Genomic DNA, 15,615 nt, shown 5'->3' with positions numbered 1-15,615 from the left:
TCCTCAGGCGGTGGTGTGGATGGTGGATGCTCGACCTAGAGGGATAGCCCCAGTCCACCCTGAGGCTTCCTCGTGTCCTTTTGCTTCCTGGCCTAGCGCTGCGCTAATCTCCTCCCGCTCTTTGACGCCTTTGAGCTCCACACTTTCCCCCTCTCTGACCTGTCTGCCCAGCGTATGCTTCTTCCAATTTTTGGTGGCCGTTGTCACTCAAAGACCTCTATCGACGCGAGCCAAAAAGAAGCAATCGACGATCAGCCACAAAGGGCCACGTGTCGCGTCTCTTGTCTCGGCCAGGAAGGCTGGACCCGGCGCCGCGCCTGGCTAGCTGTCTCGTCCGGAATCTCTCACTCCACACCACCACCCCTCTGGTCAGCGCAGTCCGCTACTGCAGCCAGCCATGGCTTATGTGTCGCTCTGTCGTGCGCTGTACGACTACACGGCCTCGGCGGAGGATGAGCTGAGCTTTGCCGAAGACGCTTTGCTGTACGTCGTCGAGGCCGACGACGAGGAATGGTGGAAGGCCAAGCTCAAGTCGGGCGAGTCGGCCCAGGAAGAGGACGGCCCAATTGGCCTGGTGCCTGCCAACTATGTCGAAGAGGCCGAACCGATCAGAGTCAGCAGAGCACTTTACGACTACGATGGCACAAACGACGATGAATTGTCCATTAAGGAGGACGAGCTATTGAGCATATTCGAGACAGACGGCGATTGGCTGCTTGTCAAGAAGCAGACGGCCCAGGGCCAGATCACAGGCAAGCTGGGCTTTGTGCCTGCCAACTATGTTGATGAGGTGAGAACATATTCTGAGCTCCTCAGCCTGGACCCTTGGCGCTAACTGTGCCACTTATTCCCAAGGTTGAGGCAGTCGACGGCGTCACCTCTCCCATGGGGGGTGCCGCGGAGGAAGAGGAGCCGGAAGAGGAGCAAGTAGCACCGACAGCGATCGCTGCCGCACCGGCTCTTCCGCAATCAACATCGATGCCAAAGGTCAAGAACGACGAGATCAAGATGTGGGGCGTCTCGGAGCTGGATAAGAAGAAGAAGAAAAAGAAAGGAACGTTGGGCATTGGCAACTCGTCGCTCTTCTTTGCCTCGGAATCCGACAAGGCTCCTGTTCAGAAGATCAGCATTCTCTCCATCGTCGGCCACTCCATCGAATCCAAGGGCAAGCAGCTCAATCTGATCCTTGATGACGACGCGGCGAAGATGATTGAAGCCGGCGAGGACAAGACAATCCGATTCGTTTTTGGTAAGAAGGACGAGGTCGAGGATGTGTGTGCCAAAATCGAAGACAGCAAATCGAAAGTCGGCACTGGCGAAGAAGGGCCGTCTTCAGAGGCACCGGCGGCGAACGGTACGACTGCCCTGCCACCTCCCCCTCTGCTTCCCGGACAGCAATCGGTGGTTGCATCGGCAGCGCAGCCTGTTCTGCCACCTCCGACACGCACCGCCGCCCCCATTCTGCCACCTCCGCAGAGAGCGTCCGTTCCACAAGCATCGTCATCGCCTGCCCCACCACCAGCGACGTCCAATGGAGCCGCGAGTGGCGCTGAGGAAGAACCTGCAATCGCCCTCTACGATTTTGAAGCTCAAGGTGATGATGAGTTGTCAGTAGCCGAAAACGAGGAGCTTGTTCTGGTGGAGCGAGAGAACGAGGACTGGTGGAAGGTGCGAAACACGTCGGGTCAAGAGGGCGTCGTTCCTGCAAGCTACGTTGAGGTCACTGGGCCCGCCGACCAAGGTGGTGCGAGCAAGGGTGCCGCTGCCAATGGGGCTGCCGGTGGAGCGGCAGCAGCATCTGCGACAGCAGCGGCTGCAGCTGCAGCTGCGAAAGCACAGCAGGAAGAGGAAGAGGAAGAAGAGCGAAGACGCGCTGCGGAGGAAGAAGAAGAGAGGGCGGAGAGAGCCCGAATGCAAGAAGAGAGGCGACAGAAGCAAGAAGCTCAACGCCGTGCCCGCGAGAAGGAGGAAGCACGACGCGAAGCCTTGAAATCGCAGCCGGCTCCCGCTCCCCCAAAGGCTCCCCCCACGACTGCCACCACCGACTCGGTGGCGGCAAGGGATGTTTCGATTCCAAAGGATCGGTCCGCTCCCTCGAGGCCGAAGGACGGCGGTGGACGCTCGAAGCCTTCACCTGCCCGCACACGAATTTGGCATGACAAGACGGGCCAATTCAAGGTCGAAGCCGAGTTCCTAGGCTTTAATCAGGGCAAGATCCGTCTGCACAAGCTCAATGGCGTCGTCATTGAGGTTGCTGTCGAAAAGATGAGCCATCCCGACATCCAGTATCTCGAAGACGTGACGGGGAGACGACTCAAACCCGCAGGAGCATCTTCTCCCTCTACTTCCCGAAGATCAACTGCTGCTGACGACCCAAGAAGGGCCGAAAGGGAAAGAGAGAGAAGGCGAGAAAAAGAGCAGGAGCACAGGCGCCGCGAGCAGGCGGCGAGGGGACCGAAGCGCAACATCGACTGGTTCGAGTTCTTCCTTGCTGCCCAGGTCGACGTCGACGACTGCACGCGGTACGCAGCTGCTTTTGAAAGGGACAAGATCGACGAGAGCGTGCTCCCAGACATGGAGCCTAGTGTTCTGCGCTCAATCGGGCTTCGAGAGGGCGACATCATCCGCGTGATGAAGTTTATTCAGCGCAAATACAAGCCTCAGCAGCAGTCGTCGTCGTCATCCTCTAACGATATTGCTTCCCAGATGAAGAACGATGAGGCATTGGCGAGAAAGCTTCAACAGCAGGAGCAGGAGGCTCGTCGCACGGGCACGTCGCCCTCGCCGGGTCTCTTTAGCGGACCCGATGGCAGCCTCAAGAACAACACGAGACGAGGTAGGCCAACCCCGAGCAACAGCACAGCCAGGACTCCCAGTGGTGGAGTCGATGCCGCTTCGCTGGCTGCTGCTTCGGAGAGCCTGGCCCGGACGACGAGCCCTATATCTCGATCAGCGACGACGAGTCCGACGGAGGTCCGTAGAGATGCGCCTGCAGCCGCAGTATCGCCAACCATTGCGAAGGCTTCTGGCTTTGATGACGATGCGTGGACGCCTCGACCCTCAAGCACGAAGCCTGCTACGCCAAAGCCTGCTACGCCGGCACCGGCTCCTGCTGCTGCCGCTTCGCCTGCACCGGCCGCTCCAACGCCTCCGCCACCTCCGCCGGCCCCTGCTGCGGCACCTGCTGCAGTCTCTCCCGCTCCGGTTGAGACGAAGCCGCCGCCGGACCCAAACAGTGCGCTGTTCGACAAGCTAGCAAACATGAAAGCGTCATCGCCCAGTCCTCAGCAGAGGCCAGGTGCGTCGCCAAGCAACGGTTCAGCGCTGAACTCGTACAATGGGCCTCGAGGGCCCTACGCGCCTGTCCCGCAGAACCAGGGTCTTCTCCAGCCCTTGATTGGCACCCAGGGCACCGGTCAGTTCCTCCCAACGAGCATGCAGCCTCAACAGACGGGCATGATGGGTATGCAGCCCCAGCAAACCGGCTTTGGCGGCGGGTGGCAGCAGCCGCAGTCCACCGGCTTCGGAGGATTCGCCCCTCAGCAGACGGGCTTCCAAGCACAGTACCAGCAGCCGCCCCAGTTCCAGCAACCCCAGCAGACTGGCATGACAAATATTTCTGGCTTTGCGGGTCAGATGGCGAGCGGTCCCACTTCTCCGCAACCTCAACAGCCGCAGCCGCTGCAGCAGCAGCAAAACGGCAAGGACGACAAATACGGAGCGGCCAACATCTTTGGCCAAATGAAGCAGGGAACGCTGCACCAGGACCAAAACAAGACCTCTCAGCCTCCACAAAAGTACGACGCGCTCCGTCCGCAGCCGACAGGCTTCCAGCCGGGCGGCGTACAGTTTGGTGGCGGCATGATGCAGCCTCAGCAGACTGGCTACATGGGTATGGGCATGCAGCCGCAGCAGACTGGCTTCATGCAGCAGCAGCCCCACCAGCAGCAGCAGCAGCAGCAGGGCTACATGGGCCAGCAATTCACGGGCATGCCCTATGGCTACCAGCAGTACTAGATCCGGAGTCGTCCTCGTGTCCTTCGTTTGTGGATCCTTTTGCGCTTTCTCCTCAGCTCCATCTTCTCACCTCATGACCCTTCATTATCTTCCGTTCTTCCATCCTACGTCGATTCACTGTTAGGAAATGCCATAACGACCTTTTCTCTCCGCTCTTACTTCTGACTAGGACATCTCGAGAGCTTGATTTTCAGGCTTACCAGTCTTGCCAGTCTTCGGAGGTTCCTCAAAAAGGTTCCGAGGTACGGTGGAGTCATGGGCTGCTGAGTCCCCCCACACAATAGATCGAATAGGGCTTCACCTCATGCACAGGTGGACAACTGTATCGTGCGCCCGTGCACTCTTACAGAGTTTCGTCTAATTTTGTCCTGCGTTTTGGTAAATATTGGCGATCGGCCCGTCGAAAGTGAACAGTCTGCATCTTGTAGACCCGGCGACAGCCAACATTTCACTTGGAGCCTAAATAATTCCCTCAGCCCGGCGATGGAGATTTTCAGGGTCCGACTTGTGACCCATTGCGTGCGCGCTAACTAACTCTAAATTTGGTACCCGCAGGGATTGACGGCACGCCGAACTGACATCGAAGCACGCCATGCAAACATCACCGACCTATTATCGTCCGCACGGTACGGTAGGGTCAAAGATAGAATCGTGCGAACGTTCTTTGATCTACTAGTGCGGCTTCTTGTCTTCCCGCTTTGGTGTCCGTTGGATCCCTTGCTGCTGAGCCAGTAAGGTTCGAGTGAAAGCAAAGCACGCCACCTGGTTTCGCCAATGTCGCGATCCTTCAAGTCTTTTCTGAGGCCAATAGAACGATGCACCTTGTCGATTGGCCACTAAATATGTTGATCGACAATGAGTCGCTGCCCTCCAATACGATCGATGAAGCCCGTCTGCATGCAGGCGGGCCATCGTAGAGCGATATATTGCTCAAGCTGCATAATCTTGAGGAGGAGAGCGGCACGGCATAGCCAATTGGATGCCATGCATTTGCAAAAACACGGCAACTTCTTTGGGAGTCATTGCATTGCATTATCGATTCGGAGATCGATGGTACCGTGGGGACGTCATGCTAGTGTCCTTATTTCCCGTTTTCAGACCCTGAACAACGGCAGTTTCGGATTCTGTGTACCTACGGACCAGTCTCCTTCGTCTTCTTAGCGTCCCCCTTTTTTCGACGAAGGTACCAACGATGAGAAATGCGTCTGCGCTCGTTTTGCTACTGAATCGACGAGACTGCACAGCGTCTGTCTCGGACCCTTTTAGCCTAGCTCCGAGGCGATAACGTCTGTTGGCCGGTGTAGCTTCGTCACCTTGCTTTCATTGACTTGACCGACTGGAGTTTTCTCGCTCTTCCTCCGTACTACCTCCAGGGCTCAAGAAGTGGGTTCTTGTTTACTCCACCTCCTCCAAGGGTCCGGGGAAAAGGCCATTCTTTCCTTGACGATCGAGAGTGCCGTCCCTCACGTCGCTGAGAAGACGCAACTCTTCTGTGTTACTGAGTGGCAGAGGCTCTACTTTCTGGGGGATGGCGTGACGAGCAGGTCCTGGAAGGGACGGGTAAGAACTCTGACCGTGAGGAGACCGTCATAAAGCGACGAGTATTGTTGTTCTGCCTTGTTTCTCTTCCTTCACTCCCCTTTCCACCTCCTCTCCTACCCCTTTACCCCCTCTCTTTCCCCTTTCCTTTTCTCACCGTCACCATGAGGCTCGCTGTGGCATTCATCCCCCTCCTCGCACTCGTGCAGCTCACGCTCGCGGCCTGCCCCATGGCCGAGCTCTCGAAGCGCGGCCTTGTCCCCGAGGACATGGCTCGTCGCTACCACAATGGCCAAGGCCTTGGCGGTGAGACCCTTGCTGAAGCCAGGAAGCGTGAGGACCCTCCCTACAACGGAGGCGGCAACGAGGACGCGCCCCCGCTCCTCGACCCAATCTCCGGCGTCCTTTCGCCTGTCGGCCTCGGTGGCCTCCTGCCTCGAGACCGTGAAGCGGCCGAGCGCAGCATGCGTCGCCGTCAGGCGGAGCATTTCAAGACGCGCATGGAGGAGCGCGACGAGGACGTTGACGACAACAGCTCTGTCCTGACGCCCAAGGCTGCCAAGCGCCACTTTGCCAAGCGCGGCCTCATCGGCGGTCTTCTTGCTCCCCTCACGGGCCCCCTTCAGGCTCTTGACTTGCCGACGCCTCAAGAGTCTGGTCTCAAGAAGATTCCTGGAGACGACCCCAAGCACCAGTACCAAGCTCCAGGCCCCAATGATGTCCGAGGAAACTGCCCCACTCTCAACACGATCGCCAACCATGGTTACATCTCTCGTGACGGTATCTCCAGCTTCGCCGAGCTTGCAAACGGTATCCAGACGGCCTACTCGATGTCTTTCGACATTGCCGTCTTCCTCTCCGCCCTCGGCCTCCTCGCTGGTGGCGACCTGGTCACGGGCCGCTACTCGATTGGCGGTCAAGACCCCCGCATCACTTCGCCCCTTGGCCCAGTCTACGGCATCGACCGCCACGGTACCTTTGAGATCGACGCTTCGATCTCGCGCGGTGACCGCTACTTTGGTGACTCGCACAGCTTTAACCTCTCGCGCTGGGACAAGCTCGTGTCTGACGCGGACCAGCACGGTGGCGGCCTCTTCAACATCGAGGCCATGAAGCGCAACGCTGCTGACGCCGTCGACGAATCCAGGGCTACCAACCCAGAATTCACCTTTGGAGCCAATTTTGCCGTCGTATATGCGACAAGGGCCCTCCTCACTCGTCCTCTTCCTAATGGCACTGCGCCAGAGGTGGCCAACTACGAAAACGTCGCGCCGTTCTACCTCAACGAGACTTTCCCCGAAGACTGGTTCCGCATTCCCAACTCTTACTCGCTCGTTGACCTCCTCGGCGACATCGGCACTCTGTTCCTCTTCAAGCCTCAGCCCCTGGGAAGGAACTACCAGGGCAGGTTCGTCCCACTCGAGCTCAGCGTGCCTACCGCACCCGCCGACGTCGGTTGCTTTGCGGCCTCGCTCCTCGGAAGCATCGTTCCCGGCCAGCTTCAGCCCGAGGTCGAGGCTATCAACGCCGTCAAGGATCAGCTTCTCAGCGTTGTGCTCAAGAGTGCCAACTGTGACGTCAGCCAATTCAACTCCAACGCAGGCTCAGGATCGAGGAGCAACATCTCCTACGTCGAAAATGCTGATGCCGGCAGCGGAAGTGGCGTCACGAGGCTCGGCGAGTACGACAGCGCGGCTAAGCCCACCAACTACAAGTCTTCGTCTTCGTCATCGTCCTCTGCAGCCAGGGCGACGGCTTCCACCAAGGCTGACCGTTGAGCAGCTTTTGTTGTTTGTACGGTGCAAGAAGCCCTCTGCAGTCAGGGATTCTTTCTACCGGACATGACAGACATTACCTCCGCCATCTTTTCTTTTTGGAACCCCGCCCTCTTTCCCATTTCCACTGACCTCCTTCTCTTCCTCTGTATTCCCTTCTCATGTTCCAATCTTTATTGCTCAGCCACGCTTCGGCATTGCTTTGAGATCATCTCTTATACACACATTACACCTGAGGTACTGTTGGCACTGCCATCATCCTATATTGCACGAGGTCGATGATTTGAGGTGTCAAGCCATTTGTGGGGGGCAACTCCCCTACCACCAGCGAGTGAGGCCACAACGAGCGAGAGTGATCTCGGTGAAAGAAAGACGAGATCTTGGGCTGGTCCGGCTTGTAGGCAGGGCCGGCTGCAGCAGAGGTGCCCTGAAGCTTTTCTTTTGCCTTGGCCTTCTTAACTGGCGTAATACTGGGCTTGGCGCGAGCCTTGGTTGCCGCCGTGGCGACCGCCGTGGCGACTGTCGAGGTCGAGCCCGTGGTGGATTGCGAAGAGGAGCGCCCCTTGTTCTTTGAGCGCGTTGTCATTTCGTGTACCGCCGCAGGCTGAGTCATCACGGTGTTGGCGGTGGCGACATTCATGGCGGTGCTGGTTGCTTGTACACGTCTGAGCTCCTCGATGTCGACGTTGATGCCTCGATAGATGGCGCGCTCGCCCTGGACTTTGGGCACCATCGCTGCATGCATGTACCCTTGGTAGGCTGCATACAGAGCATAGTCAGCCTCACTATCAATGGCACATTAGACTGTGCCCTGCAGATGGTTGTCATAGTCCTTTGTACAAGCTGGAGCTTGTCTAGGTTGACATCAATGCCACAGTAGATGGAGGGCTCACCTTGGACCTTGGGCACAAGCTCTGCTTGCTTGTTCTCCTGGCAAGCTGCATGCAAGGCATGGTCAGCCTCACTACCAATAGCACATGAGACTGTGCCATGCAGATTGTTGTCATCGTCGCCCCACACAACCTCCCCGATGTAGAGGATCATGCAGGGGATGTCGTTTTCTGACAAGAAGCGGTCGACGAGATTCGTGGGGACCTGTTTTAGGACGAAGGTTGGTAATACACGTATCGTGAGAGGGAGCTGTCACCTGGACGAACTAGGGGCTGTCAGGTCGTATTCTGCGACGAAGAGAAGAGGGAGAGTACAGGAAAAGGAGGTCGTTATATAGGCAGGCGTCGCAGGGCGACGCCTGGCTTATCTCTGGGATTAGTGCTGCAGGACGTGCTTGAATGCGCGCTTGAGCGCCTGCTGCAGGCGTGCTCATGGACGTCCGACACGGCGGATAGCCCGAAAAGCAGGGTCTAGTAAACAAGGACGAGCGAAATAAACATGAGCGAGGGAAATAAACAAGGGCGGCGAAAAAGAGGGAGCACGGCCATACTTTGCCACTTTGTGAGGAAGCTGTCACCTGAACGAAGTAGGGGCTATCAGAGTGTACTCTGCGAAGAGGAGAAGAGAAAACGGAAGTACAGGAAAAGGGGCTTATTGTAAAGGCATGCGTCGCCCTGCGATGCCTGCTCTGTTTCTGAGAATCGTGCTACAGGCTAGGGCGTGCGAAGGTGCCCTGCGCCTGCCGGGCTGTGCAGTAGGCGCAGGCGTCTTGCAGATGTCCGCGACGGCGAATAGCCCGAAAAGCAGGGTCAAGTAAACAAGGATGAGGCGAAAATAGACGAGGGCGCGGGAGATAAATTGAATCGGCGAAGAAGGAGGCAGCACGGGACCCCGCGGGCGTCTCGACGCCTTGTGCTCTAGTAACAAAAAGCACGGCAGAGGACAGTAGAGTCAGAAGGGACGGCAGATAGTGCATCACTTTTGATCGTATTATGTCGAGGAAGAAGTGTGTGTTTGAATACCGTTCATGGAGAGAGAACTACTTTGTTGAAGATCAAGATGTACAGCAGCCTTGGATGAAGCTTAACTGAGCATGCCACCCATTGGACCCTGGACGTAAGCCATGGGCTTCATGTCTGGATGAGGCTGTGCCTCAAACTGGATGTACTCGATGGTGCCTCGGTCGTCAATTCTCGCAAAGGCACCCTTATTCCCGACTTGGTCGACGTAGTTGCTCGCTGAGAAGATGGTGACGGTGAAACCGTCATGCTCCTCCTCGTACCCCTCATGCCGGACCTCGTGAGATCGCAGAATGGCCGTAATGCCATTCTCCCGGCACCAGGCTTTGGCAATGTCCGGACCGAAGCCCTTGCCGACACCTCGCTTGCTCGCCGCTCGACCATTTGCCGCTTGCGGATCGGCCCAAAGGAGATCCTGGGCCAAGCCCGCGCTTGGCTGTCCGATCTTGTGGCGGTCAAGCGCTCGCACATCGTCAAGGGTCACGCCATCCTCGCTTGATAGACCGCCATGGACAACGAAATAGCGCTTCTTGCCCCCCGGTGAAAGAACCGGGCTTTTTTGGGCCAGCGGAACCCGCGCTGGCAGGTCGCCTGCTGGAACAGGGTCATTAGTTGCGGTGATGAGCGTCGCAAGAGGGAGCGCGACGAAGAGTTCGGTGAAGAGCTTGAATGTCGTATCGCCACCAAACTTGGCCTTGACTTCGGCTGCGAATCCATACGTCTGGTTCATCGTCGACGTCTCGTGGTTGCCCCGGTTCAAGAATGTGTTGTTCGGTCGAAGCCATTTGTATGCGAGAAGGATGAGAAGGCACTCAGAACCCCAGTTGCCTCGGTCGACAAAGTCCTGTGGAGAGAGAGGAGTGCAGTCAGCCTGGTGTGTCTCCACATCAAAAAGGGGTTGCTTGATACATACGCCATTAAAGAGCAGCATGTTCTTTTCGCTCGGTCTTCCTGACTGCTCAAGCGCGTATAGGAAGTCATATAGTTGCCCGTGGATGTCTCCATAGACTGTCGCGGTGGTTCCTTCCTTGACCTCGTACTCGACCATTGTCGGTTCCTTCATAAAGTGCCGGTGAGCACCGAGGATGATCTGCCAGGCGTAGCGATGCGGCAGCTTCTTGCCGTCCTTAAACCAGGCAATCATTTCGTTGATGAACTCTTCGCTGATTGAGCCCAGGTGCTTCTCTGGCCCGTCGGGCCCGTCAGCTAACCGAGGCCCTGTGTACTTGGCATCGACAGTCGAGCCGCCGGTGCCTTCCAGCAGATGCTGCGCTACCGTCTGCCATGTCTTCGGACCCTCTTCTGTCGCAATAGCCTTCTCAAATTCGAGCTTACGAACCAACTTGACTGTCGAGTCGAGCTGGGACCGGCATGTCGCATTCTTTGGCTCAAGCTTGACTAATTGACGAAGATCTGGCAGCGCTGATTTCGGATCGGCAATCGAAAGGTATGCAATAGCTCTTCGATAGTAGGCTTTTGCAAACTTGGCATCCAGCTCAATGGCTCTAGCTATAGTAGAAGTGATCGGCATTTTTCTTTAGCTGTGAACTCCGAGGCAACCGGCAGGAAAGTGCGCCACTCACTAGCATCCTCAATGGCCAAGCCGTGCTGCTCCAGCTTCAGCTCGCACGCAGCTCGATTGCTCCACAGCACGACAACTGTCGGATCGAGGGCGATCCCCTCGCCATATCTGATCTTTGCATTCTCAAAGTCGCCGCTCACGAAGAGCTTGTTTCCTTCGTCCTTGAGCTTGAGTGCTCGCTCGTTTCTCTCCTGCGGAGGCAACGAGGCCTCCTTCAAGGTGGGCGAAGGGGGCAGATCTGCGCTCGTCGCCGAGGATGCTCCGTTCAAGGACGGAGACGAGGACGTCGAAGGCGATGCCGACGAAGAAGACGCCGATCCCTCTGTGACTGACATTGGTCCGGCTCGTGTGCGAGAGTCAATCCACCCTGTCTGAGGAGAAAGAAAGTGGGAAACCAAGTCCAGCCCTTCTGATTTTTCCATTGCTAATTTTGCCAACTTTTCGCAGATAGGCGCTTTCTTCTATCTGCTTACTAAGCCAAGACCAACCCTCCTCGACCAGAGTTGCAACGCAAGATTCTCGCTCGCGACGACAAAAGGCAGCGGACGCATCTGGGGAAATGGCCGAAGCAGGGGAACAAGCGGATGCGCTGGATGCGTTGAGAGCCTCGCTCGCCTCGCCCGAGGGCGTCGCTTCCATTGCGCTTCTGGATGAGAATGCCTTGGTGATAGAGGATCTCGGCAAGGCGACCTCGCTCAGATTCGCTTCGGGCCTGGTGTTACTCAAATCCCACATTACCCGACTGGCCAAGTCCAGAACCTCGCCAGTGCTGCAAGAAGGATCCACGGCGACGCCCAGCACAAGCACCGATGATTTCTTTCCTCTGGATGCCCTCGTCTTCGCCGTGCAGATGGCAAGCGCACAAGGTGGTCTCTACGTCGTCCAAGCCACCAGCCGAGGCTTGCCGAGGCTCGACGCCCTCGAGCGGCAGGACATCTTGGCTTATCTGACGGGAGCAAGGAATGAGTGGGAAGGCGTGCTAAGCAAGGACGTCGTTGCCCTTCGAGCATTGTCAGCGCCAAGCGCCGAGGCTGGACCATCGACAACACCGCCGTCGTCGCCGCCAGCAGCGCACAAGGCCATGTTTGGACAGCTGGGGGCAGTAGGCGCGGCAGGAGACGCAGCTGCAGCTGCGGCTGGCGTAGCTGCCAAAACGATGGTGCTGCCCCCCAAGAGACCCTACGTGCCTTCCAAAGCCGATGCCGCCTTTGTCAAGCGCTTGAAGACGAGTGGTACGGAGATCACGCCTCGAACGAGAAACGACGCGCTCCGTGGATCACAGCCTTGGAGCAAGACGGCAGACTTTGCCTCGCTGCGGGCCACATTGGCCCCTCAGATTGATGCAGCTCGCAAGGTGGCAGGCGCAGGAGGGAGCTCATCGTCTAGCAGTCGCCAGCCTATGCCATCACAGTCACTATCCAACGATGCCAGCCGAGCTCGGAAAGGCCGACAACAAGACCCGATCATTGTTCTTTCCAACAGCCCGACATCGCTCATCAACATGTTCAATGTCAAAAGTTTTCTCGAGGAGGGCACGTTTGTGCCGCCTGAAGAGGCAAGACTCAAGGCTGGCGGAATGGCCGAAAGCATTGTCATTGTCAACCATAGATTGTCGTCGCAGGGGCCTGAAGCAAAGGCAAGACGCTTTCTCGTTGTTGACAACGTCGAAGCGCTTGCAAGGCTCACGAGCAGTGGAGGCGGTGGCGGCGGTGGAGGCGATGCCTGGACAAGGGTCTGCGCGGTCTTCACCACTGGTCAGCTTTGGCAATTCAAGGAGTATCGGTGGTCCGAACCCCGCGAATTATTCAAGAACGGTGAGCTGGTCGCCCGATATGCCCTCTCTCTACATTTTACGCTGACTCGATCTCTGTCGCTCTGCATGCAGTAATGGGAGTTTACGTGCGGTGGCACAACGAAACAAAGAACGCAAATGTGCGAGATTGGCCCGTGGTGGAGCTAGCGGTGAGTCCTCCCGGGCACCAAGTTCGGGTGCACTGAATGCTGAACATCCTCATCTTGCCTCCAAAGATCGATAGAACGAAAAGACACACAGACCGCCAACTCTCCGCCCACTTCTGGCGCAACGCAGAGAACCTCATCACGAAGCGCATGTTGTGACCTTCTACTGTACCACCTGTATTAATGCCTCACCTTGCCATATGCAAATAGCGTGCATGAAAGCGCTGGTCGGGAAAGGAAGCTTCTTTTGCCGTCATCTTCCTCAAGCTAAAGTATTGGCAGGCCCCCATAGACTGGCGATGGTGCCCAGCCGCGACATGAAAGCGCGTATCCGACATCGCTCGAGCCTCTAAGTTGCATTCGTCGCTCCATTTCGTTCCATCCGATTGGCCGGTTCCGGCAAAACCCCTGGTACACGACGCCACTGGCGTGGACTTGCGTCTAGTGAAAGGCCCAAGGACAGTCCTTGCGGGTCCGAGTGCCACCAAAATCTTTAAGGGAAGACCCTTCCAATGTGTTTTTAGCCATGCCTTCTCTGCGGTCATGAGGACAACCCAAAAAGGTGATTGTGGTCGGCAGTTGTTCTACTGATATCGCGCCATGTCCAGAAGGAGCGTTGGCACTCCTCTGCTGAAGAAAGCAGTCAGACAGAGGGCGTGAAAGGAACTTCGCTTCGTCGATTTAGCATCGGTCTTATTGTGACAAAGACAGAATTGGCCATTTGCACCGGGTTTCTCAACTCCTGGACACCATCAGAGATCCATATACTATGGCTACACCAGGCCACAACATGAAGGACCCGGCACTGCGCGCAATACCGCTATCGACCGTCCCGACTTCCCCTCCTCTGACCACGGACGAGCACAACGCTTTGCCTGCCGCAACGCCAACTCTGGCCTCCGATTCGAGTAGCTCAAAAGGCCAATATCAAAGCTCTAGGGGTATGTCAATTTCACCTATTCCATCAATGTCGAGATGGTCAGAGGACAGCGAAGACAGAGCTTTGGTGAGCACCTCTACTACCCAGTGACCATTCTTACAAGGTGCTCACGTGCATCACAGCACCTTGGAGACCACGAAAAGCTGCATTCGTTGACCAAGAATGTCGTGTCTTTCGGTAGGACTCTTGGACAAAAGTCTTCTGCGGCGAGTCTGCGCAAGAGCTTCAGCCATAATCCCGAGAAAAGCGACCAGAAAGAACGATCAATTCGCAAACCTCCATCAGGTCTGACCTCTTCGAGACTTGGCACGACCACTTCGTGCTCATCGATAGAACCTACTCACACGCCTGACATACGGGCGTCTGTTGAGGAAACACACAAATTGTTTGGCAGTCTCGACACATACTCGTTTTGGATCGGACCAGTGTCGATGGAGAACGAAGACGTGAAAAGAGCTTCATTGGACCGCCTTGAACACCAACGTCAGCCAGAGGGCAATGATATCGGCAAGGTTGCAAAGGCGACAATGGATAGAGATACTGTGCGACCACCTCTCCAATTTGCACGCTTGTCCATGAATTTCGACTCTCGTGGGGCGTTACCGTCGTCGTGCCGTGCCTCACTCGCTTTGAGTGAGCCCTGCATGGAGCACAATCCGGTCGAAGAGCTTCTCACCGCCCGAGAGCAAATACTTTGCGGTAGGTGCTCTTCGCACAAAAGATGCGTCAAGACCTTTGTACTGACGGACGGTACATTTCTGGTTTGCATCAAGATACATCTTTCATCCTTCAAGCATCGATCAAGCATCACTGTGACCGTCCCAGCTGTAGCAACTTTGGCTTGTGGATTTGGACGCTAGACAAGAAGGCAAGTTGAGTCTACATGAAGACTCTTACAGAGGAGAGAGACATGCTAAGTTTCATTTTGCCACACACAGCTGCTGTGCAGCGACTGCGCAAGTCAGGAGATCTTGCGTCTCTCCGACGATGTCAAACGACAGCTTTGCTCTCATACGAAGGAGGACGAGGAGTTGCGCCAAGTCGACTTGACACGATTGTTGAGCTTCGCCAGGACATTACCTCGTGCCGTACTTCAGGAGCTTGGCGGCGATACCTTCCCCACTTTTGAGCTGGGCGCCCCGATATCTGGATCACCAATCCATCACACAAGTTGTCCTTCAACTTCTGATGTCTCATTGCTCGTTCAGCCGGCTCACACGAACGCTTCAGGCGCTGCTTCGCTTTCAAAAATGACCTCCAAATGGAGAACAATTCTTGCGCAGACGAACAAAACTCCGTTCTCCAGAGCCCGTCACTACCGAAGCGGGACGTCGGAGCTTTGCCATAAGTCGTCGAGTGAGCCTGCTACTACGCTTTTCGACGATACGAAGCGACACACTCTGCTTCCTAGCACTTTCAGATGGCATCGCCGTGCTGCCTCGATCCCGTTGACCATTCCTTTCTTTCAGCGAAATCGAGGCTGCGAGCAATGCTCAAGACCGGACAATTTTCTGACAGATGAATCATCTCCTTTGCGGGCGTTCACGACCCTTTCGGACACAGCAACAGTCTGTTCAATCGATCAGACAGATAAAAAGAACGAAGCAGAGGTAAAGTCACCATCAGCAATGTTGCGTCAGATTCGCAAGAGAGTCGCAGCGTCCGATAGAAGGAAGTCCATGACGTCAGCTGCTCGGGAGAGAGTGCTACTGCGACGTCTCTTCGCTCTCCACACTGTCTACGTTGGCAGACTTTCGATGAAGAAGCGGTGTCTTGAGGTCGACGACGGAACAACATACTCTTCGGCATTGATAAGGACGGCGAAAGCAGAATCAAGCGGAGATCTTACCAACGTTGTCATGTTTTGCGTCGCCTGTCACGTCGAGCATGCAA

The 15,615-nt window shown here is 56.3% G+C and overlaps 5 protein-coding genes across 5 annotated transcripts; 3 read left to right on the top strand and 2 right to left on the bottom strand.

The window, feature by feature from the left end:
* Positions 1–341: 341 nt before the first annotated feature.
* On the top strand, positions 342–4,172 carry FA10DRAFT_268715 (hypothetical protein). Its single transcript, XM_025522443.1, has 2 exons — positions 342–790; positions 856–4,172. The coding sequence occupies exons 1-2, from the start codon at positions 398–400 to the stop codon at positions 4,015–4,017; spliced, it is 3,555 nt and encodes a 1,184-aa protein (XP_025375730.1). The 5' UTR covers positions 342–397; the 3' UTR covers positions 4,018–4,172.
* A 1,499-nt stretch (positions 4,173–5,671) lies between these two features.
* Positions 5,672–7,470, top strand: FA10DRAFT_296052 (hypothetical protein). Its single transcript, XM_025524487.1, has one exon. The coding sequence runs from the start codon at positions 5,721–5,723 to the stop codon at positions 7,332–7,334; it is 1,614 nt and encodes a 537-aa protein (XP_025375729.1). The 5' UTR covers positions 5,672–5,720; the 3' UTR covers positions 7,335–7,470.
* Positions 7,471–7,557: 87 nt separating this feature from the next.
* FA10DRAFT_288068 (hypothetical protein) lies at positions 7,558–8,064 on the bottom strand (the record flags this gene model as incomplete). Its single annotated transcript, XM_025524176.1, has 1 exon — positions 7,558–8,064. The coding sequence occupies one exon, from the start codon at positions 8,062–8,064 to the stop codon at positions 7,558–7,560; it is 507 nt and encodes a 168-aa protein (XP_025375728.1).
* Positions 8,065–10,512: 2,448 nt separating this feature from the next.
* Positions 10,513–11,227, bottom strand: FA10DRAFT_165475 (hypothetical protein). The gene is made up of 2 exons (XM_025518184.1): positions 10,825–11,227; positions 10,513–10,746 (listed from the first exon to the last, which is right to left on the bottom strand). The coding sequence occupies exons 1-2, from the start codon at positions 11,156–11,158 to the stop codon at positions 10,640–10,642; spliced, it is 441 nt and encodes a 146-aa protein (XP_025375727.1). The 5' UTR covers positions 11,159–11,227; the 3' UTR covers positions 10,513–10,639.
* A 125-nt stretch (positions 11,228–11,352) lies between these two features.
* On the top strand, positions 11,353–13,034 carry FA10DRAFT_268713 (CDC73-domain-containing protein). The gene is made up of 3 exons (XM_025522442.1): positions 11,353–12,637; positions 12,709–12,785; positions 12,852–13,034. Exons 1-3 carry the CDS (start codon positions 11,383–11,385, stop codon positions 12,939–12,941), a joined length of 1,422 nt encoding a protein of 473 aa, XP_025375726.1. The 5' UTR covers positions 11,353–11,382; the 3' UTR covers positions 12,942–13,034.
* Positions 13,035–15,615: the final 2,581 nt, after the last annotated feature.

This window comes from Acaromyces ingoldii (genome assembly GCF_003144295.1).
Source record: "Acaromyces ingoldii strain MCA 4198 unplaced genomic scaffold FA10scaffold_5, whole genome shotgun sequence".
NCBI lineage: Eukaryota > Fungi > Basidiomycota > Exobasidiomycetes > Exobasidiales > Cryptobasidiaceae > Acaromyces > Acaromyces ingoldii.
This window is presented reverse-complemented; position numbering and strand designations above follow the sequence as displayed.

Bases quoted from the DNA above. Each gene is read 5' to 3' on its own strand.
- FA10DRAFT_268715 (XM_025522443.1), top strand. From the start codon at position 398: ATGGCTTATGTGTCGCTCTGTCGTGCGCTGTACGACTACACGGCCTCG. The intron at 791-855 runs GTGAGAACATAT...CTTATTCCCAAG, and splicing joins CTGCCAACTATGTTGATGAG to GTTGAGGCAGTCGACGGCGT.
- FA10DRAFT_296052 (XM_025524487.1), top strand. From the start codon at position 5,721: ATGAGGCTCGCTGTGGCATTCATCCCCCTCCTCGCACTCGTGCAGCTC.
- FA10DRAFT_165475 (XM_025518184.1), bottom strand. From the start codon at position 11,158: ATGTCAGTCACAGAGGGATCGGCGTCTTCTTCGTCGGCATCGCCTTCG. The intron at 10,747-10,824 runs GTGAGTGGCGCA...TACTATAGCTAG, and splicing joins CTTGGCCATTGAGGATGCTA to AGCCATTGAGCTGGATGCCA.
- FA10DRAFT_268713 (XM_025522442.1), top strand. From the start codon at position 11,383: ATGGCCGAAGCAGGGGAACAAGCGGATGCGCTGGATGCGTTGAGAGCC. The intron at 12,638-12,708 runs GTGAGCTGGTCG...CTCTGCATGCAG, and splicing joins CCGCGAATTATTCAAGAACG to TAATGGGAGTTTACGTGCGG. The intron at 12,786-12,851 runs GTGAGTCCTCCC...TTGCCTCCAAAG, and splicing joins GGCCCGTGGTGGAGCTAGCG to ATCGATAGAACGAAAAGACA.